The sequence below is a fragment of the Pyrgilauda ruficollis genome, unplaced genomic scaffold (assembly GCF_017590135.1).
Source record: "Pyrgilauda ruficollis isolate IOZ18807 unplaced genomic scaffold, ASM1759013v1 scaffold17, whole genome shotgun sequence".
Lineage (NCBI taxonomy): Eukaryota > Metazoa > Chordata > Aves > Passeriformes > Passeridae > Pyrgilauda > Pyrgilauda ruficollis.
The window spans coordinates 4,929,227-4,953,644 of record NW_024515875.1 but is presented as its reverse complement, the minus strand read 5'-3'; the positions used below and the strand labels follow the sequence as shown (position 1 = coordinate 4,953,644).

General features: G+C 39.5%; 1 protein-coding gene across 2 annotated transcripts; it reads left to right on the top strand.

The window, feature by feature from the left end:
• The first annotated feature begins 6,506 nt into the window (after positions 1 to 6,506).
• Positions 6,507 to 22,388, top strand: LOC121351655 (lymphotactin-like). Of its 2 annotated transcripts, XM_041463984.1 has the most exons (4): positions 6,507 to 6,635; positions 17,995 to 18,075; positions 20,574 to 20,691; positions 21,410 to 22,388. In XM_041463984.1, the coding sequence occupies exons 2-4, from the start codon at positions 18,006 to 18,008 to the stop codon at positions 21,513 to 21,515; spliced, it is 294 nt and encodes a 97-aa protein (XP_041319918.1). In that variant the 5' UTR covers positions 6,507 to 6,635; positions 17,995 to 18,005; the 3' UTR covers positions 21,516 to 22,388. The 2 variants fall into 2 exon arrangements, with proteins under 2 accessions (XP_041319918.1, XP_041319917.1); XM_041463983.1 differs by lacking the exon at positions 6,507 to 6,635 and having other exon boundaries at positions 17,931 to 18,075.
• Positions 22,389 to 24,418: the final 2,030 nt, after the last annotated feature.

Below are 24,418 nucleotides of genomic sequence, written 5' to 3'. Positions count from 1 at the left end.
ACAGTCCCTGAGTTTAAAATAAGGAAACCAAAATTGTCTCTCTTTTCCCTCAATGCATCCAGTAAATAATGTTAAGTCAAATACTGTTTGGTCTCACTCACAAGCTACACACATCTATCAGCCTTCTCAAAGGAGAAAGAATTTCCAAATATAAACTCATTGAAACAAAATTAGAAAGCATGGGGAAAGGAAGGCACTCCATGCAGGACAATCTATAATTTGAATATTTTTGTGGGTTTTGCTTCTGTCCCTGAGAGACTGAAGATAAGGTAACTCCTCAAGCCTCTCACGACCCTGATACTCCTTCCATTTTGTGAATATTTAAACTGGTATAAGGAAAGATGTTACCAATTCCTTCAAAACCTCTGCCCTCTCTGACACTAAGGGGTCATAAGCACAAACCCAGTGACTGAAACATTAGAGATGATTCCTGCTTGTACACCTGCTTCCTGAGGTCCTTTTCTCACACTTCTCACATGTGCCAGTGGAGATTTTAGGTACTAATTACTCACAGCTGTACAACATGGTCAGTGACAGCATATCCGGAAATAAGCCTAAGGAAACATGCAATATTATACCACAAAGCAACATTAACAAAACAAAAAAGCCCAACAAACAAAACACATGTCTATTTAGAGAAAGAAAAGAGAGCAAATTAAGTAAGTTGAGCTAGGTGCTCAGGACTCTCCTTGCTCAAAGACTCATCAAGATTTTTCATTTCAAGTAACAATTCCAGGCTCATATAATGCTGCAGGCCATATCTCTTAGTCTTCTATGTTTTCAAAAGACAAGAGATATTTTATCCTTTCCTGGTTTGGGCTGGTGATTTTCTGTGTAGTAACTTGCATGGTGTTATGTTTGGGATTTGGACCAAAACTACATTGATAACATGGGGATGTTTTTGTTACAGCTTCCATAGGTAGCATTCCTGTGGGTCATATCTGTAGGTATTTGAGCTGTAAAAAAAGGCATAACATTTACCTTGCTCTCCATACTACTATGAATTTTTTAGATATTTGATTATTAATCATATTATTGGCATTACCATCATTAATTTAATTCTTAATTAAAGACACTTCCACTTTTTTAGATTAGTACTTGGCATCCCTATCAACGTGAGTATGTACTGTCTTTTAGCTGTCATGTAGACAAATATATTAATTTAATCTTTAAATCAATGTCAGCTGGGAGAGCAGATTTATGAATGTAACTGAAAATCCCCAGCTCTTTTCTTGTGCAAAGCAGATTGTATAGCTGAGGTCTGCCTTCTCTGAGAAGAACTTCTCTGAATTCTTCTCCAGTTCTGTATCAATAGATTTGGAGATACTTTCCTATTTCCTTATTTCTTTTCCTGTATGTATGAGCAGCAAAAGCACACAGAAGGAAACACAGGGGAAGCCAATCAACCCTTGCTCAGGTCAGCACTGACCACTGAAACTTCTGTAATAGAAATTCCCTGAAAAGAAAACATTTCCCCACCTGCCTATGTATCTGACAGGCAGAGAGAAGGAGAAATGGGCTAGGAGGACTTCCAGCTTGCAAACAACCTAAATGGTGCTATAAATATTGTATATCTTAACAGTCACACAGACGTGACTTAACATCTCTATGTAAAAATCTGATATGAAATGAGAAATCTGATATTAAACAAAAAAATCTGACATAATGTATGCAACATTTACAAATAAATGTTTACGTGGTTAGATAGACCTACAACATAACCTGAAATCATTTGCCATAATGACAGCTTCGTTGTCAGACTGAGGAATCTTCCTTCAAACGTGGCTCTAAGTGCCTGTTTGGCTTAGACCTTTCAGCTGTTTACTTAGGTTGTGGATTTGTCCTTCACAGAATATTCTTTTGTTACATATTGGTTTATTATCTGCCATGATGGTTCTTGGTACAGGACTGGAGTTTCTGGATCTTATTTTGATTACAGATTCTTCCTTAGGCCAAAGATATCTGTCCTAAAGCTTTCAACTGAAGTGATTGCTACACTCATGTGGGGCAACAGCTCTACATAGTTGATGAAACCACCAAAAGAGACAAGATGTGCAATGCTATTAAATGATCACCTATGATGCAAGTTGTATAAAAGAAAAGATGCATCCCATCTTCAAGCTTACACAGTCAATGACACCTCCTTTGGAATCAGGAGCAGCCAGCTGACCCTACCTTCCATAGCAGCCAACAAATGTTTGATTTGAAGGACTTACAAAAACACCTTGTAAATCCTTGTCCATGAGGTGATGAATTGGTGGACAAAAAAAGTGTGAACAATCTTCAGATATGAATTCTTAACAACATTGGGAACAATATGAAAAAGAAGAAATACAATACATGACCTAGCTTGAATATTTGTGCCAGTATTCAATCTTTAACTTATAATTTACGAATCTGACAGAACCTTGATGTAATTATCTTGCTGAGCCCAAGACAGCATGTCAATGACCATAGTATGTTATTCAATAATAATTCTATTAAAATAGGAGTTCACAACTTGAGTAAAAAAGACAAAAGATGTGCAACCAAATACTCCACATGTACATTCTTTTTATCTTGTAGAGACTTTCTGTGTTTTCTTCCGGTTTGTCATATGACTACAACCTTAAACAATTAGAGTAGAAGAGTCAAGATTGATGATTTGGAGAATGAAAGAAGAAAGGACAAATGCTATCATCCTGTAACAAACCGCAAAGACAGACAGACATGTTTTGGATTGCATCATTGTTAGAGATGTTAGATGCACATTATTTTGCTTGCAAGGGATAAAATGAAAGCAACTGGTGAAACAGCATAGCCTGATTCATGATAAATTACAAGAGTTAAGGCAATAAAATGGGTCCATTACTAAATCTGCTTACGTTCTGCACTTCAATCAGTCTGAGATGGGATAATGTGTTTATTTCCCATTTTATCCTTATGTTTATCTCCTGTCTTTTCACAATGTAACTTCATATTTCCACTTAGACTACATTAATAAGAGCATGCAAAGAAAATCAAGTTTCATCTCTGTTAAATGTACATGAAAGAGCATTTTAAACCACACATTTTTGATTGCATCATTTTGCAAAGTTACTTTGCAGAATTCTTCCAGATGAACCAAAACTTCTAATTCTCTGTTTAGATTCCTCACTGAAGATGTGGATTTTACCACACTGAGAAGGGCTGACTTTCTTTAAACAAGAGGGAGTTGGCCTCTATGTTTATGGAATTGGTTGATCTAAAGTTAGAGTTTCTTAAGAACTGAAGAAGAAAGAATTCAAAGCTTTCTTTGATCAAAGCCTTAAAGACTGACGTGAGAAACAGCAAAGGAAACAATAAAATGAAACAAACAAAACAATATTCCAGAACTTCTGCCTGCCAATTAAACCTCCCACTGCCAAAAATGGGGCAGAATATAGACTAGCTTATCAAATACACTTTTTTAAAAATCAGAGTTTTGAGTCATTGCTCTCCACTTTATAAAATGTTTACATATCTAAGTGGCTCAACATAAAGGAAGGAAGCATAACTTTGAAGTTCACAGGACTAGTCCTTGCAAGGAAGTAAGCAGGTGTGGATTTGCCACCAGTAATTTGCATCCCATTGGTACATTTTCATGGCCTAAATAAGCTCAAGGCCATGTGGGGAGGGAGAGGACCTACTGCCACCTGAAGTCCTCATCCAGAACAGCCATTTAACCTGCACCAGTTAAACAACCATCTCCAGCACTGAGTTTAAAGACAGGCTGGTAATTTAAAGTACAGACAGACAAGAAATAAACCTCCTAAATTAGTTTCAATAGGAGGGAAAACTACATTTCTATTGAAATTAGAAACCTGAGCTCCTACTCCAAATCACCCACAGGAATTTTCTGTAATCACTACTGACTACTTATTATTTTCTTTTGTTTCAGCAATCTTTATATTTAATAAGGTAGCTTTATCTTTTTTTAAACTTCAATTCGTAATAAGTAAACAAGGTAGAGAGAAATCATTTATTCAAAGTATTAGAATATAGGTTTCAAGTTTTTTTCTGATTATAGAAATGAACCTATTTTGTATTTCAAATGAAATTAAAACAACAAATGTTAATAATTAATTATAATACTATAAGTTTGGCAATTTTAAACTATAATTTATTGACTCGTTAAGCTTTTGTGAGTAGTTACAGCAGTTGATCTTTTTAATTGAAAGAATGGGGTAAAATACCTTTAACTAAATTATCATATTTTTATTTATTTATAAAGTACAATAAATCATTTCCTGAATTAAGAAACTTTCTGTTCATCCAAATGCCATCACGTACAGATTTTCTATAATGGCATATTCATTGCTGTTATCCAGAATTCTTTAAAGTGCAACTTTTACTGAATATTTTGAAACTTGTTCAGTGTGGAAAATCTATTAGGCCATATTAGAAATTATTTAGAATGCTGGTGTTCAATGTATAAATCTGTGTTTCAGTCTTCTTCCAATATTAACTTGATACAAAGAGCAAACAGAAAGGTAGTTGAGCCAGAAATGAAACATTTAATTTCCCTTTTCCTAAATCTACAGTGGGAATATTAGAATGGAAAGAAATATTTTATAATTTCTTAAGTATGCACAGAATATCTTTATCAGATAAAAAGACCTCCAGCTATACTGTGTAAAGATTTTCATTTTATGCCAGCAATCAAATTAAAATATTTTATAGTTAGCATCACAATTCTTGATTTTGGAAAATGTGAGTACCAATGTCACTGAATTACAAGAAAATTTTAAACTTATAGATTTAAAATTGACATGACTTAAAATCAATCCTTAGTAGATCCTGTTCAGGGAGATCCTAACTGCTAGAAAAGTATTTAAAATTATGACATTTCCTTCATTCTAATTTGAAAACCAATTGTGAAAAAGCTTCTGGAATAATTTATTGTATGAAGTATAATTATTATCATCAATCCCAGAATCACAGAATCACTAGGTTGGAAGAGACCTTCAAGATCATTGAGTCCAACCTGTTCCCTGACACCTCAACCAAACCATGGCACTGGGTGCCACATCCAGTCTTTTTTTAAACACATCCAGGGATGGTGACTCTATCCCATCCCTGGGCAGACCATTCCAGTATTTTATCACTCTTTCCAAGAAAAACTTTTTTCCTAATTTCTAACCTATATTTCCCTTGATGGAGCTTGAGACTGCAAATAACTGTGGGTCAGCAATAGGTTATCAATAGCTAATTTTTCCTCGGAGAATCCAAAACTGAAATTTTGACTTGAATTTTCTCAGCCTCAGTTGTGTACATTGTACAAGTCACAAGCAATCTTCCATTTCCATGTCAGACAAGCACAATTTTGAGATGTGTTTTTTGAGTAGAACTGCTTGTGTGCCTGAAATTTTTCCCACTTGTGTTCTCTACCTTTCCTTTGGTACATCTTAAGCAGACCTCTGACAAACACCCACACAGGAGATCTCTAACAAGCAGCAGAAATAATATTATAGGAACTTGAGTCTCTCCCTTTCAAAACACCTCTGGAACAATGTTTTAATACCAAATTGAAAAATTTAAGTGTAAATCCCTTCTGACCAGTAGAATATACTGAATTCAGAGGCAGCAGCAGTGCAACATTTGGACACAATTAGTACAGAAATATCAGCAGTTTTCAGAGTAAAGTGCAGGATGAAGCTGGTTACAGTGTCCTGTCACTAATCACTCCACAAGGAAGGCCCTTCTAAATAGATGAATCAGTGAAAGAAACTCATTATTCAACTAAATCTGTCCTGCAGAGGTCTGAAATATGCAGGAGAGAAAATGTAAATTAGACTATGTTCTCTCCCCATACACAAAAACTGGCATCCATACCTCTTATGCTCAAATGTTACAGTACAGCACCATTTAGTTTCTTCACAGAGAAAAAACGTACCAAGAAAGACAAAAATTTCCATTACTGTACATGCTCAGCTTATTCTAATATGCAGCACATGAGGGAGGTGAAAACTTGTAAAGCACAGTATCAGTTTCCTGCAGTTTGTATCAGCACAAGGCTGCTCCTCGCTGGAGGAGCTCCAAGGTGCTGCCCTGTGCACCCAAGGCCCTGATGGTGTGTTCCATGGGGCTCTCCTCGTGTGGTGGAAGCACCACTGCCCCCAGGCTCACTCATGTCCCCAGAGCACCCAGTGTCCCCCCTGGCAGTGCAGCTGGCCCCCAGACCACACCCAGCCAGGTAAGTCTGCTACAGCTCAGGGTAAAGACCAAGCAGGCACAATACTAAGTCCATCAATAAACTGCACTGAGACGATTCTACACACATTTATAGGCAAAGCAGACCTCTAAATAGCCAGGAGATAGACTAAATACCATAAAAGAACCTCTCAGGAAACAGCTTCCTCCTAATACCTAATCTAAACCTACTCTCTTTTAGTTTGAAGCCATTCTCCCTTGTCTTGTCACTACATGCTCTTGTAAATAGTCTCCTCCATCTTTCTTGCAGGCTCCCTCCAGGTACCAAAAGACTGCAATTAGGTCACCCTGAAGCCTTCTCTCTTCCAGGCTGAACAATTCCAACTCTCTCAGCCTTTCCTCATAGGAGAGGTGCTCCATCCTTCTAATCATCTTGGTGGCCTCCTCAGGACTCGCTCTAATGACTCCAACCTCATACTGATAAGGTACTGTTTTTCCTGCTCATGGAGCAGCTGAATAAGAGGCCAAGGACATTCCCACTTCCATAACAGAGCAACAGCATTGCAGCACAGGCACTAGGGGCTGCATTCAACCATTACTAATGTGCTCAATAGCTTAGGTATTAAGTTCAGTAGGAATAAAAAAGGCATGGAAAGAACACGTAGGCAAAATGTAATGGATAGCCACAGGTGGGAGGAAAAAATCAGCTTTGAATGCTCCCTAGAATAATTCCTTGCATAAGACTTTATATAAGCTGACAGCCTTTCATATTCTCAGAATAGTATCCCAAAATTCACTTGCAGGGTTTACATCCTCCAGTAAGAACAGCCCCAAGACTGCACTCACCAACCACTACAGTGTTTATTAGAGGAGAAAACAGGGACAGCCAGTTTCAGGTGGGGCTGGAATCCATTTTCAACAGCGTTTGAGGCTTTGACATCACCTATTGGGTCAGTTTACAACCTGGCAAGCCTGCAAAGTCTTGTCTATGACCCCCTCTGTGTGACTGTGTGGAAAAGAGACACACAGGCAGGGGCAGGAAGAAAAGCTGACCTTGATCAAAACCTCTCCAGAGTCCAGTCTTTTAAAGAACGCAGAAGAAAAACAAACCCAGCTGTCTGTGCCTCCTGGAACTGCTGCTCTACAACAGCAGAGGTGCAGGCAAAACTGGCAGCACCGAGGCACCCTGCTAAGCCAGAGGTGTGTTTGAGCACACACTTACTTGCCTACAGCCCCACAGAAAAGGCTGGGCTCAAACAGAGCTCACCAGGATGAAAGGAAAAACTGTGAGGCCTGTCTAGCTTTTGCCACATGAGAGCATTTTTGCTCCGGAGGGCTTTTATATATTTCAAGCCACCCAGTTGCTTTTATGAAGGAGACCTATGCCCAGCATCTCATTTCAAAGTGAGTCAGAGGCATGAGCAGCAGGAGAAGGTAAAGGTTTGGTTTCACGGGCTAACACTCATCTCATTTGCTTCATTATTTGGAACCATATGCCCAATGGAAGAAGCAGGGAAACAGTAACACCAGCATTATTTTAGAGCGGTGCCCAAGGGACTTGTCATCTGACATTCAATGTTGCCAGAATTCCCAGTGCAATGAGGACAGTTGCATTCCCTAACTTTTCTTCCCTACTCAGTAAGTGGCACACCTGCTTCATGAAAGAGCAGCTTTTTATTCGTGTTTCAACTTCTAGAGTGAATAAAGTTTTCCCTCAAGATATTGAAGCAAATATGGACAGTATGACACAACCATATCCCTAAATACTTAAAATTCTCAGCACAGAAGAGCAAACCCTTCTTCTGATAAAGTGCAATGGTGTTTCAATCTAACTTCATGTTTCCAGAAGCTTCAGTTTCCAGGAGTTTCAGATTGGAAAAGTTGGTTATCATAAATCCAAATCTCGTAAAAGCACATATTTTACATTAAGAGGAGGAAATCAACAATATTCTGACTGGGTAGGCATAGTAGCATTTTGCATGTAAGCAACATGCAAAAATTTACAGGAGGAAATAAGTAGCTTGCAATACAAATCCAGACTTTACAATATTTCTGAAAAAGTGAGGCTCTTTTTTTGCATAAAGAACCACTATGATGACTTGGCATGGCATCTCTTAATTGAAGCCACCAACACACAGAAAACCAAAACCTGCTGTGGAAGGAACCTGCTGGGTAACCCCATTTGGAATGGCAGAGAGGTGGTACATCTGCACACAAGCTGAATCCCCAGGTATGAAACAGAGGGAACAAAGGCAGGTAGCCTTTAGAAATGTTCTAAGTGATCCTTACAAAGTCTGGAGGTTCACTTGCCCTTTCAAAAATCCAGTAGGGAATATTATTCACTCTTTCATAACAGAGAGTATAGCAGACTTCTGGAAAGCTCCCTCAGCTTAATTCAAATCAGGTTCTGGATGTGCTTAAACACTTTCATAAGCTAATACTTCATATTTCTGAACATGCAAAGATTACCCACTGAGAAGCCTTCTTGATCCAGATGGTATGGGGAAGGGTGACTATTTAACAAAAGAGACACCAAAGAGGATAGACATTAAGGATAATTACATTTGGCTGCCCTGCTTTGTTTCCGCTGGGGTTTTGTTTGGTTTTTGTTTGTTTGTGGGGTTTTCTGGGGGGGTGTGTTTGTTTGTTTGTTGTGTTCCAATTCCTTTATTATTCAGGTAAAATTGGAACAATACCACACACCATGGAGAGAATATGAAAAAATACATGTGCACTTTTGTGCTATTCATGTGTTTACTTGTTCATGCTGCACCAAGCAGGTCCAATACCTTACAATCATATGGAGGAGAATAAGAAAAAATTCCTCTGGAGCAGGTCAAGTCTATGCTGAAAGGGGTTTTAGAAGTTTTTAGAAGACAGTATAGGTCATACAGTTAATTCAGAATTAAGATCATGATGTAGCTGACCAAGAAAAATACTGTATTGTTTTTATTGTTCTGCACAAATCAGATTACTTGCCCTTGTTTTCGCCTGGAGATTAGAATCATTAAAGTGCAGTGATTTGTTTGTAAACAGACTTAACACACAGCCTAGAAAACAAAACTTAAAAGTAGATGTTCCTCAACAGTCAGCTTCTAAATGGGGGAGCTTCACATACAGACATTTTCACATCAATAAAAAAGCCCTAAGAGTAATTTCTCTCCCTTTCTGAGAGCACAGCACATTATCTCTGGTTGGTACATCCTGTTGATTTCTAACCATCTCTGTTCTTCCTCACCATCTTCCTGCCTTTACCCATCCAGAAGAATCAGAGTGCAGGGAGCCTCCAAGGACCATGAAGGCACTAAATCTGATTCTCACCTGTTTGAACTTGATCCTCTTTTCCCCTTCTGGGAACAAGCCTAAACAAGGTCATGCCCAAAGTCATCTGAAACTGAATTGCTGCAAGGCAAGCTCTGCTGATGGGAAGTGGCTTTCAGCAGTTTTTCAGGTCAGAAAGGACCAGCACACCTGCTTGACAAAGGCTGCTGCAGAGAATAGCTGCTGGGAAAAGGCACCTCTTTCTAACCTGAAGTAAGGCCAGGACAAGTCTAAGATCAGTGTCTCCAGCCCCTGACTGAGAAGAATGAGGCTGTTCACAATATGGCAAGCATCATTCAGTTTCTTTCCTCTCAATAAAATAAGCCAGCTCAGTTTGCCCCTGAAATTCATTTTATTAGACTCCATGTCCTCAAGGCAACCAAGCCTCTAAATCCTTGATATTTCTTCCTCTCCAGCATTCAAGAGCTCTGTCCAGGGAGAAGAGGCTTAATACTTGCCTGCCAGTTTCTTCTCTTTTCAATCTCTTTTTTTCCCCTGGCTCCTCAGGCTAGCCAGGTCTCCCAGGTTTAAGGCCTTGGGTTCATGGCACACCTTTCAAACTTTTTTTCCCCCAAGGTAAAGCTTAAATCACAAAACAGATATTAGGCAAGAAGGAAGTAGATGAGCTATTAAAGGCTATGACTTAGAGGGTTTAGACTGCAGCTACCTCTGTCCACTTCCTCTTACCACATTCTGTGGAAGTTCTACATTCCCTCCCTAGAAGCTGGTGAGTGCTTGTAGGAGGATAGCACAATAACACTGGTTCATTACTCTCTGCACAAGCCACCTACATGACAAGCCAAGGTCTGGAGAAACGGGGAGCATCCTCCATGACCCAGGTGTCACCCCACTCAGAAAAGAAGCAATGGACACAGCCTAGAGGAGTTAGGCAGAGCTTTGGAGTGTGATCCAGCTGATGAGCTGTTGATCTGCAGTGAGAGCTTTACTTCCTCACAAAGAAAAAAACACAGAAATGGATTATATTTAGTCACAGGACATAGAAAAGAACAAGTAAGAGCATGAGAGTTCTTCAAAGATGAAGAATAAATCCCAATTGTGAGATCAACCAAGCCTGTGATGGAAGGATTGAGACACAAATTTGGAGACAGAACTGAAGAGTTTGCAAACTTCCCAGTTCCAGTTCTCTATGAGGGAACTCTTGCAGCTCTGCAAAGAGCACCAGATCTGCACACCTCTCGTGGGTTTCACTGCTAGACAATACAGCACACATATAAATCTTACCTAAACACTAATAACTGTAGCAAATTGTTACTGAATATTACTACTGATAACCCAAGGCAGAGTCCAGCTCCTACTTAGCTGTTTTCTAATGCCTTTGAGACCTGGGCCATGCAGTTTCTTCTACATCTAATAGAAAAACAGAGCTCTGCCCACTGACAGAGCACAGGAATGAAGCAAAGACAAGTGGTGCCTGAAAACTACAGTGCCCTCTTCACAGACAATTTGAGGAACAGTGCACTGCTGCAGCAGTAATTTCCTCTTTTGCTAGACCCAGACCTTTTCTCTTTTGGGATTAAACTGTCCAATACTCTTACAACCTTTTGAGAATCTCTGGAGAGAAGGGAGCAAGAGATGTGTCTTTGTTTACACAAATCTGCTAGTTGCACATGGCAAGAAGAAGCAAAATAACTCACAGCTGGACTGACAGAGAAGGCTTTGAGCATGGTGAGGACCGAGATAAACAGGCAGGGCAGTTTCTGAATCTTGCAACTAGCGTCAATCAGGTGACTCTTATCCCATTTCATTTGGGGTTGCATCAATATCTGCTTAGCCCTGAAGTACAAACTACCCCACCAAGCAGATATTAGGTCATCTTTTCTCATGTATGTCTTTGGCAGTGTGAGAGTGATTGCTTCCATTTCATTCTGTGTACTAAACAGGGAAAATACTCATTCATCTTGAAGGTAGTATAGGGAGTGGAAGAACCAATGCACAGAGAGCAAACAGATAATCTGACACTAGACCTGGCACAAGCAGGCAGCTTTACTGGCCAAGGGGACATGTGGCTGGTTTGGGCTGGGTTTGTGGAGGAGAGGAGGGGAAGGCATTCACCATGCCTGGTAAGCTTTGCTGCGTGGGGTGGAGAGCTACACATGAGGCCATGAGGAACCGTGGGTGAGGAATATAGAGGTCGACAACCACATTGAATGCAGCCAAATTAGGTGCAAGAAATATGATAACCATGGGAGGGAGCTCTTAATTTATTGCTGTCTTAGACGTGATGGGGGTTTCTACAGTCCTTGGTGAGAAATAGAAGTAGTTTGCAAGGGAGAAGTGAAACAGCATTTAACAGTCTGAAACTACAAAGAATAAAATTAATGCTAACTTGAGGGGGAGTATATTCCCGTGCCCCTTGCCTCCCACTTGTATCACTCACTGCAATGAACTCAGGTGAATAATACAGACTGATGCATTTGTCTAACATGTGGTTTAATACTCACTGTCATTACAACAGAGGAAAAAAACATAGAGTAAATAAACCCCAAGGACTCTCTTTTAGAAAGTTCAGAGTGGAACACTTCCAAGTGTGGGTATTTGCTACAGCACCTTGTAAGCTCTCTTTTCCTTGCCTCTCTCATTTAAGTGTTCATCTGTACAGTGACTCTTCTGCTATTAGGGGCTCACTGAGAAAATAGCTAAAACAAAAACCAGCTTATAGAAAAACATTACTTCTTAGTCTGCATCTGTTTGAGGGTACAGCTGCAAGAGCACCAAGCTGCATTTCATTGCAAGGTGGGGATCAAGTGCTGTGATATATTTTAAGAAGCTCTAAAATACTTTGTGGAACAGGATGTGGCCCGAAATTGTCAGATTAAAGTCACCAGTGTGAAGCAAGGCAATGTATCTTACCAGTAGTGTGGTTAGAAAGTGTGACAGTTCTTCATCCTCAGAGATGAAGTAGAAAAGCACCTATTCCAGAGGCTACTGTAATTCTCTTTGAAGAAAGGAAAAAAGTACCCTCTCTGGAAGAAAAAAATCCACAGATTTCTTTTGCAAAAATTCTTGAATGATCTGTTCCTCTCTTCTTCTCTGTGTTTTGGTGGGCAGGAGGGTTTGTTTGGTTGGTTGGTTGGGGGGGGTTGGTTTTTTTGGTTGGTTGGTTTGTTTTAGTTTGGTTTTTTTCATTTTGTTTTATGTTTTCTTGGTTAATTGTTTTGCTTGGGGGATTTTTGTTGCTTCGGTGGGGTTCTTTTTGTTTGATTGGTTGGTTTGGGGATGGGAATGGGGCATCCACAGCTTCTATGGGCAACGTGTTCCAGTGCCTCACCACCCTCTGAGTAAAGAATTTCTTTCTAATATCTAATCTAAGAGTACCCTTGTTCAGTTTGAAGCCATTGCCCCCTCTCCCACAACTACATATCCTTGTAAAAAGTACCTCTGTTGCTTCGGTGGGGTTCTTTTCGTTTGATTGGTTGGTTTGGGGATGGTTTTTTTCATATTTTTTTTATCCTTGAAGCTGTAGGGGTTAAAATCATAATTATATGTTAAAGTTTGTCATATCTTCTTAAATTCTTTGGTAGGACCTCATGAAGGTTTGGTTATTAAAAATGTTTACAAGGACAATTATTGTTTTAAACAAATGCATTTATTAGAAATCAGCTATTTAAGGGAAAAAGAAAGCCAACCAAACAAATAACAGAAGAAAAATACCATGATTCTCTTTTAGAAAGTTCAAGAAGGTGACATTTTCAAAAAAAAGAATTTCACATTATTCATGTGTCCTTTAATTATTTTTTTTAAATCCACTATCTTTAATTTCAATCCAATTTCAATTTATGGTAAACAATAGGCAAAAATCCCAATGAATTTTTCAAAACTTAGCATCTCAACAGCAAAAAGACTATGGATGGTGCCTCCTAGTGGGGAAAAACCAGCAAAAAAGGGATATTCAATGCAGCAGGTCTGACAGCACAAGTGACCTGGACAGCCAAGTGTGGATGCATGGTTTCCTTTGGCACATGAAAACATATGCTGAGGAGTTGGAACAATTATTGGGTGGAGGGAAGAAAAGTTAGCAGGTGAAAGACCAGAAGTTGAATCCAGGCTTACTGGTTCTGCTTATTGCTCTGCTCCCTGGAAGTTGGTGCTTTATTGTGATTCTCTATTACACAGCCTGCCCTTCAACAGATATGATGGCAGAAGTATTTAATGGCATAAATAAAAAAAAAGTCTGTATACTTGTAAATAACTGTACACACTGTTTTGTTTGAAGCATACAGATGTCACTGATGTATGGTCTTGTACCTGTAACTCCCTCTTTCCACTAACAATCTTAGCTCTTCAACATATTCCCTGTGATGACTCTCATGGAGCAAAGGAATCCAAACACATACAGACTGGCCAAGGGGCTCTCTCCAAAGTGTGAGGTACCAAAACAAAACTGTTACCCACTGAGAAACATAAGTATCTGAACTTCTTCAGTTTTCTGAGAAAAGCTCAGGTTTACCCAGAAACAGCATATTGGTTCTGATCCATTTCCAGTGCTTTAGGCACTGACCATCCATGGTTCAGCTAAGTCATCTGTTTTTCACAAAACCATCTTTATTCTTCTCCTGAAGACTAACAACACTTATGCAGTTAGGTTTGGTTCCCATCCTTCATCATGCAGGCATGGTACACACAAAAAGAAGCACTAAACAAAATCTGCTTTTTCTGATTTGTGTGACAGTTGAGGCAGTAGAAAAAGAAATAACAAAAAATTCCAACAAAACAAGGAAGAAAAAGGATACTCATATCATACAGCTATAGAATGGCCTGCGTTGGAAGGGACTGTATCCAGTCCAACCTCCCCTACTTTGGGGGCAGGGACATCTTTCATTAGACCAGAACACTCAAAGCTCCATCCAGCTTGGCCTTGTACTCTTCCAGGAATGGGGCATCCACAGCTTCTATGGGCAACGTGTTCCAGTGCCTCACCACCCTCTGAGTAAAGAATTTCTTTCTAATATCTAATCTAAGAGTACCCTTGTTCAGTTTGAAGCCATTGCCCCCTCTCCCACAACTACATATCCTTGTAAAAAGTACCTCTCCAGCTCTCTATAAGCCCCCTTCAGGTACTGGAAGGCTGCTAGAAGGCATCCCTACATGGACTGAGAATATTCTACAAAGTTCCAAAGGTATTTGACTCCTGTTTCAGCATGTGCAATATTATGTAGCGTCACAGAACTGAGCTACAGTCACCTCTGTGTTTTTCTGCAGCAATAGCATTGCACAGAGTTTAGTTGACTTCCCACAATTGATTTCTCAAACAAAAAAACTCACAGGACTAGGATTATAAAGATGAGAATAAGAATATTTCTTTTGTAGATCTTGGGTGTATGTATAGCTAAAGCAAAACAAGCTCATTGAACTAAACCAAAACAAGATAACATTGAATGAAAGAAAGAGCAAAGATCTCTGGGCCCTTTCAAACCAAATCTTTCCCAGTGTAATTTTACATATCTGAATACTTCCAGTTGAATGACTAAAGAAAGATTTTGATTGATTTGAATTTTGACTATTATTTAAGAGCACACAATACATCAAGAAAAGATGGCAGGACTAGGGAAAACCTGGCAGGAAAAAGCTGGCAGTGTAGTAGTGGAAATAGATGGTCTACAAGCAAAAACTCTATTATGATTAAGAGAAAGTATTGTTAATAGGGTTACATTTCTAAAGAAGGAGTTCTGCCAAAACCAGTACAAAACAGAGTAATTATTAAAAATGTGATTGCAGCCATCAGTTTAGACAAGAAATCATCTCTCAGCTGAGATGTGAGCACTGAGAACGTGTTTGCTTCTACCCCATTGCAATATAAATTAAAATACTAAACACAAACTACTATTTCAGGTAGTTATGAAATCAGAATGAAAACTACAGAGCAAAAGTGATGAAAATCAAGGGAAGAAAATAATGGAGACATCACAACTGGATGTCACTTGCTGGTAATTCTTCAACCAGTACTCCAAGTGTTAAGAAACAATGTAAAATCAAAATACGTTAGGGTCCCATATATTCCACCTAGCTTACTGGGTCCTGCATACGACACATACACAAATTGCTTCTATAGATAATAGAAACAGATATTTATCCCCTGAGGTAGACAAAGTCCCTCCTAAACCCAGTTAACTGAGATACAGCCATGTTTAAGCTGAGGTTCTTAAGTCCCCTCCGAAAGTCACTGAATGCCTCATTTAGTCTTCAGAATTGATTAAGTGACCTGATGGTACAAATTCATCTACAAGGGACTGCTGAACACCCACTAGAGATAATAATTTCTAGGAGTGCTTAGGAATTTAGTTATTCCTGAAGATCTTGGTCTCTCTTTTTAAAAGCTGACTACAGGATGAGAAAATTCAATACGACAAACCCTTTGCCCTGATGTGTAAACTCTTGATACTAGGCAAAACTCTGCTCGCTGCATATTTCTTCAGCAGGGCTGCTGTCATGAAACAAGGTACATACCAAATTATTACAGTTTAAAATTCTTGACCTTGTTAAAAATTAAGAAAATGATTACATTTAGCAGTTCTCCCTGATTCAGGGTAATCATTACTCAGCAACAACTGAAATACCTGTGTGTTATCATTATGTTAACATTATTCTTATGCTAAATCCAAAACCCAGAACAGTATCACCTAATAAGAAGAAAATTACTCCATCTCAGTCAAAACCAGGATACCCTCATGACTTCTCCAGTCCTTGCACTGACAGCTGTTCACAAGCCCAGGCATCAGGCACGCTGGTGTTTACCTATTCATACCAGAACTAGCTGGGTTCTTCTGTACAGCTGCAGAGGGCACGCGTTATAAAAGGCTATGTAATAGTTGGCTTTCACTACAATTTATTTGCGTTAATTATAAAACTGTAATTGTTTGTAATTAATTATTGTAACTTTTAAACTGCTTTTTAAGTATGATAAAATTTTTAATTGTTTGTGGGCAGTGTAAACGGGGAAGCAAGGCATTCACAAGATGTAAGCGGGCTTGTGAAAGATGTATATGAAGATATCCTTGCTACTGCAAAATGTATATCCAAAATGGAATAAGTGGAGAGCAGAAGACCATAAAAGGAAGTGTACTAAGTTTAAAGAGGGGTCAGAAGACCATCAGACTGCTCAGAAGACCCTAGACTGCCAGTGTCTGCAACTATTGAATTGTGCAAATGTCGCAAAAATCTGAAGCAAGATTGTAGTCAACAAGACCAAAATAAACTTGAAAAATCATCCAAGGAAGTAAAACAACTGTAACAGTATAAAAGACTGCAGACTGAAGAAGTGGGTGTCTCTCTGGCCTTGCCATGCACCCAGGCTTGTAACTGCAATCTTATCATTCATTAAAACTCTCAAAAATTTAAGAGGAGTGGGCTTCCTTTCTCACAGCACATGAGAAGATTTCTGCTGTGAGGCTCTGGAAGAAGATGCCAGCTGAGGTGCTGCTTTGTGTGTGGTCTGGAGGTCCAAAACTGGCCTGACAAATATTTGCAGGCCCAAAACCATTGGCTTCTAGCAATGCTGTCCAGTAATTTAGACCACATTCAATAGAAAGGACACCTAAATCTGGATGATAGAGTTGGCACACTGTGCCAAAAAAGGCTTTCGATAGAGGGATAATTGTAACAAGCTCACAGACCTGCTATCAGCAGCATGCTTACATGAAAGTGCAATTAATTTTTTTTTGTTGGTCTTTTCTACAAATTGTACCTCTCTGATTACCTAGTTGCTTTCTTGGGCCTCATTCTTTGCACTAGAAAGTTCATACCACAAAAAAATCCAAACCAAAGCAAAGAAACCCTTTACAAACTCTCATTCCTCTTTGAAACCATCACATTTTAGTTATGCCTGATTGGCAGGAGGCATGCTGGATCTGGATCTGTATGCAAAGGTGTGTTCAATCTTGCTTCTTCCAGCACAGTGATATCAGCTTTGGCCATATCAAGTCACAGAGCAAACACAAGCGTTCTGACAACATCCACTGCTCATAAGAAATAGCAGTGATACCCCTCCACAGCTACAAGTTAACGTGACAAACCAACCACAGCTGCTTGGAAAGAGCCACGGTGTTCCTGTTTCCATCATCCTTTAGTTCACAGCTCCCCCTTCCAGTGGTTCATTGGTCAGCGAGGTAATTCTCAGTGTCACTCTGTGTCTCTGCAGTGTGGCTTAGCTAAGGGTCTCAGAACTGAAGTGTGAAATGACAGGAACATTTATTACAGGTTTCCACTACTGCACAAGAGCTCTCACTTTTTGCAGTTTGAAATAAACCCAAGTCACAGCACAGAAGTGAGTGCAACCACAGTGGGTTTGAGCAGGAAAAGCCTTCTCAGAAGGGCTGTGAAGGACTGGTGGGGGACAGGAGGCGGTTCTGTCACCAGAAAAAGTACTGCCAACTCAAATTTTCCACTTATAGTCAGACCCTCCGTGACACCATAGAAATGAACACAAGAACTGACCACTGAATGACAATATATAAACCCTGAGATAGGGGGCTGACAGTAGACAATTTCTGCTCTGCCTTGACACAGAAGCCACAGCGATGAAGCTCCACACCGCAGCAGTCCTGCTCCTCTTCTGGCTTGGCGTCTTCACTGTGCACACAGTCAAAGGTAAGTTTGCAACTCAAGAGGATGACAAGAATTGCTCCACATTGCACCTGTGGTCTCATGAGCAAAATTAATTGCTGCAGACAGCTGATTTATAAGATAAAGCACACAAGACATCCAGAAGAAATCTGCAAGAAAGGCAGCTTCATGGGGGATTTCATCTGATGTCCTGCTGGTGATCGGTTTCTCTTTTGATGCAAGGAGAGATTCTGTGCCTGAGAGCCCTTATAGGCTTTCTGTGCAATGGTTTCCCACTTAAAATCAAAGAATTCTTGAAGGCACAATGTCTTTTAGTCTCACTGATGCCATATACCATGTATTTTAGTCTCACTGATTCCATGTATACATGTGTACTATAGGTTAACAACATGTCATGAAAAATCTTTCTAGAATAATATGTACATTTTCCTTTTTCCTGATAGATTATTTTTATATTAATTTTATGGTATTAATTGTTATATGTATTCCTCTAACTATATAGTCTTAATCTTTCTAATATCTACATTTTAAGAAGTTCTCCACTGTTTATAAGTTCCATATTTTTTATAGAATTGTTTCTAGATAAACCTTTTAGTATGGGCAGGGAAAATAAGAACAATAACTAAAAAGGGGAGTAATAGATTTATACAATATCTTCTCTCATTTCACTAATTCATACAATTGAACATCTTCTTTCAAACCAATTATGAACACTGAGATGAGCCATGTTTATTGGCTATTCTTTAAATAAGTTTGTCTGCAGGGCTGGTTAGGTCAGTAAATTTTGGATTAGGCTCCATGGATTGTGGAGAAACATGAACATATTCCCATTACAAACATCATCTCATCACAAGTAGATTTCACACAAACCACTGATATGCAAGCTATATGCAAATCCACAAATATGCACTCAGAAACACAGAGAAAAGGTATCCTCCCTCACAAAACCACACCAAATCCAAACTGTGGCCTGCTAAGCATTCCCACGTCTATGAGGCTACACAGCCTTCATGCCCACCCACTGCCTCTGCAGCCACATCCCACTACATCCTCCTATTTTCATTGGTGACACTGCTCTTCCTCCTGGCAACAGTGGCTTCATATCACAGACAGTGTCATTGTCCAGGCTGTGTAATTGGCCCTAAGTATCACCAAGTTTGATAAAAGCACAATGGGATGGTCTACAAGGGACAGAAAAAAGGATTAGAAAGAATGGAAAAAAAAAAAAAAAAACCAAATACACCAGAGAAATAAGGTAGTTCTAGGTGCAGGACAGTTGGGGTTTGTTCCCAGTCTTGAGAAATTTTGCTGCTATTCCCTGCATCCATTCCCTGAAGGTTGTGCAGTAGCAGAAGAAATATTTCCAGGACTTGGAACAATTGCTTGACTGTATTTGAGCTCTTTTAATGTCACATTTTGAAAACCAGTCTGAGGCAGTAAGAAATGTGTCATGAAACATAAAAAAATCTACATTGTGTTACTCATTACTAAAGCAAGATCAGAAGGGAGATTTCTTCAGGCAAAGAAAATCTCAGGAATTAGCAGATCTGCCAGTACCTGTGCACTGGCTATCCCACACCTTCTCCAAAGACTGCTGTGCGTTTGTCTCAGCTACTCCAATTATTTCAATGGCGAGACTGTGTGCAGCAGGTTTTACATTTAGCAAGGTGCACCACAACAGCTCTTGGACTTTTCGCAAGCCAGTACCTCTCCAAATTCTTTATAAACAAACCACAGAGTAGAGCAGTGTACTTTTTGTCCCCTGCATGCTTTCCCAAACCTGTCTTCCATGAACAGGAGAAAACCAGGAACTGGCAATGGAGACTAACACTAATGTAAACTCCATTGTATTTAAGTGAGCTCCCATTTTTACTTATCATCATGTAAGATAACAAGTGCCCAGAAAATTTTATACCAATATTGTGATCCTCTTTCTTAATCACCACTACATTTCTATGAATTGTATCAAAATCTTGGAGGAATGCAAGGATTAAGAAGCACCCCACCACCTATGAAATCAGAGTTATAGCCAGAGGATATAAGCACTTATTCTTCTGGCAGGTATCTCTCCCTTTCTGTTAACAATTTTTGGTAATACTACAATTGAATGTGAGAGAAGTAGGCTCACTTTCCTTTTCTTCACTTGGAAAATAGGAGGAATTTCTAATCCATATTCAAAAGATATATGGAAATCCACCCAATAAAATGCCAGTTCTAAATGTTACCTCCATATGCGTACTTGCAGATGATGTAGACCTGATTATGAATGATGTCAAACTCTTCTACTGCTATGGAAGCAGTGACTCCATAGGGATAGACAACACTTTAGAGACAGTAGGATGCATCACAAAAAATAGCTTAGGCTCTCTGGTATAACTGGTATTGTGGCTGTACATCATGAGACTCTCATGGTCTAACCATCACTAGGAATCTTTTGGAATTCCGAGCTTATTAAGCAATTATGGCTAAATATCAATAAAAGTATTTATTCCCTTTGTAATTTATCTATTTTTCCCTTCTAGGGAGTGCTACCAGTCAATCCATGCGCAAATTCAGGTGTGTAGATCTGTCTACAAAGCAGTTGAACATCCGAAATCTTGTGAGCTATGAAAAGCAACAAGTACCAACAGATGCCATCATGTAAGTATCTCATGCACCCTTCAGACTTCCTTATGCAAACACAAAACCATCAACTAGGGAAGGGGCAGCAGAACACAATTCTGCTGGCCCAACTCACTAAATCTGGCTAGTCCAGGTCACCCTTCTGGTTCCTTCATTCCACATGGCAACTGAGGGAGTGAGGGGACACAAGCAGGCCTCAGAGAGCTGAGAGATGTGTGCTGCTCATAAATAATGTCAGGAAGCTCACTGACCAGCTCACATCTTTGTGCCCGGTGAGTGGGGGAAAATCCCAACAAGGGCAGAGCAGTCAGAGGCCCTGTGCATGAATTGAGTCAGGGGGAAAGATCAGGTGAAAGAATATGGAGTAACTCTGAGTCTTGCCAGGAGCTGTGTTTGGTCCTTTGAGCTCAGATGCATGCATTTTTATCACAAGTGGGATCTGTTCCTGGGAGATAAATGCTCACCAAGATTTAGCATAAAGTCCCAGAATAGCAGGTATGCTCAGTTATCTAAAATCAGTAGTACATGACCATGTATGCTACATATGTACCTATGCCATGAACAGGGAACTGACATGGCTAACTGGTGTCACTCTTACTAACATTTACAAACTCCATCATCTGATATTGTTTTACCACATTTTTACTTATGTTCTGTATATAAACCAAGAACAGCAGACCTGTGTATAGAGACTAGAGTTTTATGGCTGATTGGTTTGCTTTCCTTTTTCTGATAGGTTCATCACTGCAGGAGGTATCAGGATCTGTGTAAGTCCTAATCAGAAATGGGTTCAGGCTGCTATAAAGAGAATAAATGAAAGACGTGCTGCCAAACGCAAATAATCCAAGCATCTAAGGCCAACCAGCTGGAATCATCATCAGTGCTGCATGAAACAACAAAGAAATCCTTACTATCTGCTTTTATTTCCTATTTATTAAGTGGCAATAAAATCTTGGAACAAACACAAACTCACCAGAATCTATTCATCACTGGTTGAATGCCTGGAGACTTCTTCATTTTATGGATGAACTCTATTTGTTTATTTTCTGAAATGCTTGCTCATATATATTTACAGCTGAATGTAGTTATCATCTCATCCTTGCTGTCCTGACCTGGATGGCATTTAACAGTGAATGACTGATAGTTTCACACAGTGTAGTGAGGATGTCCACCCACAGAGCTGGGAGAGGGCAGACCTCCATGCTGATGGAGACCAGAACATTCTGCATTGAGTGCTGGTTTTAAGAAGGTGCTGTCTAAGTTAGTCAGTCACACCTATATAACCTGTACAAACTGATTTCATGCTTCAGGCTATCTATCTCCTGATCAGTGCCATATTCAGAAGATGATCCTTGAGTCTTCTAGTTTTACACACAGTATTGCACTTTTTATTAGCTCAGTTCACAACAGTGTGTGAATATTCTCACCTAGGGATGATGTAGAGTAATTCAGTGTAACTGAGTGAATGTAACCCTGCTCAGTGTTGCCCTGGGGAAGCCTTATCCTACCAATGCCATCTGTGAAGTTACTTCAGTTTTGCCCTCATGTGAAACAAACGTGAAACAATTGGTTTGCTTTTCCCATTGCTTTTCTTTGAATAAGAACAAGCCATGGCTGGAATCTGTATTTCACAAACTCATAGGTACTCCCCGCCCTAGAGAACTATGTACATAGAAATATCTTAAAACTGATACATGCTACTAATAGAAGGCTTTGAATTTTAATAAACTTACTATAAACCTGAATCAAACGGCAAGTTTGTTTGCAAAATTATAATGCAGGTGGATACTGATGAAAGAGGTACCAAGATGACTGCACAAATCTGGGAACTCATGGGCTAGTTGAGCTAGAGCTGACACTATTGCTAACTTATTACTCAGATGGCTTTGGAATTATCTGATTCCAAGCTTTCTACATCATATTTCAGCTCATATTTCAGACCATACCTCTTCAAAAGTTCACATACTTCAGAAACAATGTTCATACCATCCTTGTGTGGTCCCCACATTATCAGAAGCAGAAATTGAAGAGCTCTCTGCTCAGAGAGAGAAAAGACGGCATTTGAGGACTTTGAGGGCTAGAGAAGAGGTATAGGCAGAGGTGCTTCTGGAATAAAGTTCCCCTCATATTACCACATGGATGGAGCCTGCACTGCTGCTAACCTATGGGCTTTTCATCCCACCTAACTTCTTAGTGATACTCATGGAACTACAGCACTTCCAAACTGCACCATACAAATAAGATCACTCCACTCTAAAAGACAGTTTTTACGTTCACTGCTGTGGTCAAGACTTTAGAAAGAATTTGTCTCTTGTGGCTCACATTTTGTAAGAGCTCAGTCCTGAGTGGGGCAACAGATTTAGTTTTTACTATCCAGGACAGGTTTTTAATAGTGCCACTGCCAAGGCAGGGAAAAGAATGAGGACCGTATGTGTTACACTACAGAACAGACCAAGGCACGCTATTGAGTCTCTGCTATAGGGAGTTATGCTTCCTTACTTAAGTTCTCAATAGCAACAAGACTAGAGAAAAATACTTGTTGCCACAAACTTTGCAAGGAGAGCTTTACAGGTAGAAAGAAATGTTGGCAGTAAGATGTTACTGGAGTATCACACTATATAAACTGTTCAATAATTTTGAATTGCTGATCTCAAGGCCCCAGATCCTCATATTATAGACAACAGAAACATTTCTGTTCCCTTCAACATTACCAGAGTATTTGTAGGCTACAAACCAGGTCCCTTATAAAACCATTTTTACAGTAAACACTTGCAGATAAATACCATCAACTGACAGATCAAATTCATCCAGGACCCAAACTATCTAGCATGCTTTTTGCAGGCAGAATTTTAATGCCTATTCTCATACTTAATAGTATTATATCCTGGGATGAATCTTGCTAAAGCGAATATAATTTTTTTTTTTAATTAGGACTCTCCCAACTTGAGGATATATTAACCATCACATAGCAATTAATACTTTATATATGTTCATCCTCATCAAAATTCATAGAATGATTAATAATTTTAAGAGTGAATCATCCTACTTAACAATTAGTCCTTGTTTGTTATACCTTGCAAGATCTGTAGAGATCCTTCCACAGTCCTTGACATTTAACTACTACTGGTGATCACGGTTCTCAGTATCTCTTCCTACTCCAGCATTAAACTCCAGGAGCTTCTCTATCTTTCCCTGATTGTGCCTTACTCCAGTCCTTGCTATGGTTCCAGTTGTGTGCTATTTGTCAACTCTAGCTGTGTATAATCTGGAAGTTTATCTGTAATAGCACTGTTTCTCCCTAGCACTTTTCCCTAAGTCTCTCCAAAGAAAGAATGGAAAACATTATTAAACCTCCTTTTCATACACACAAATGCAAAAAGAAAATGCAAAACAAAGAGCCAGAGTGCTGGTCTTGTGTTTGAGGCAAGTAGGAACCATAGTCTTGGTCTTTCCAACATCTTAGAAAATACCTACAAAACAGCAAAACACACAAAACCCACAAAAAATAGGCTTAGGGCCTAAGGTACATTTGAAGATTTGGGGCTGTGGTTGAATTGATGTTCTCCCAGGTCCTGGCTGCCCAACATTTCTTCTCCAAGTGAGGTAGAGAGCAGGGAACTCATGGTCACTGTTTCCCTTCTTGCTCAACCTTTGCTAGATTTCAGCTGATTTTCTTTGACTCCTTTTGTAATACCCATACACCACTTTGCCACAAAGGACTCTCCAGATACACGTGGGCAGGCCA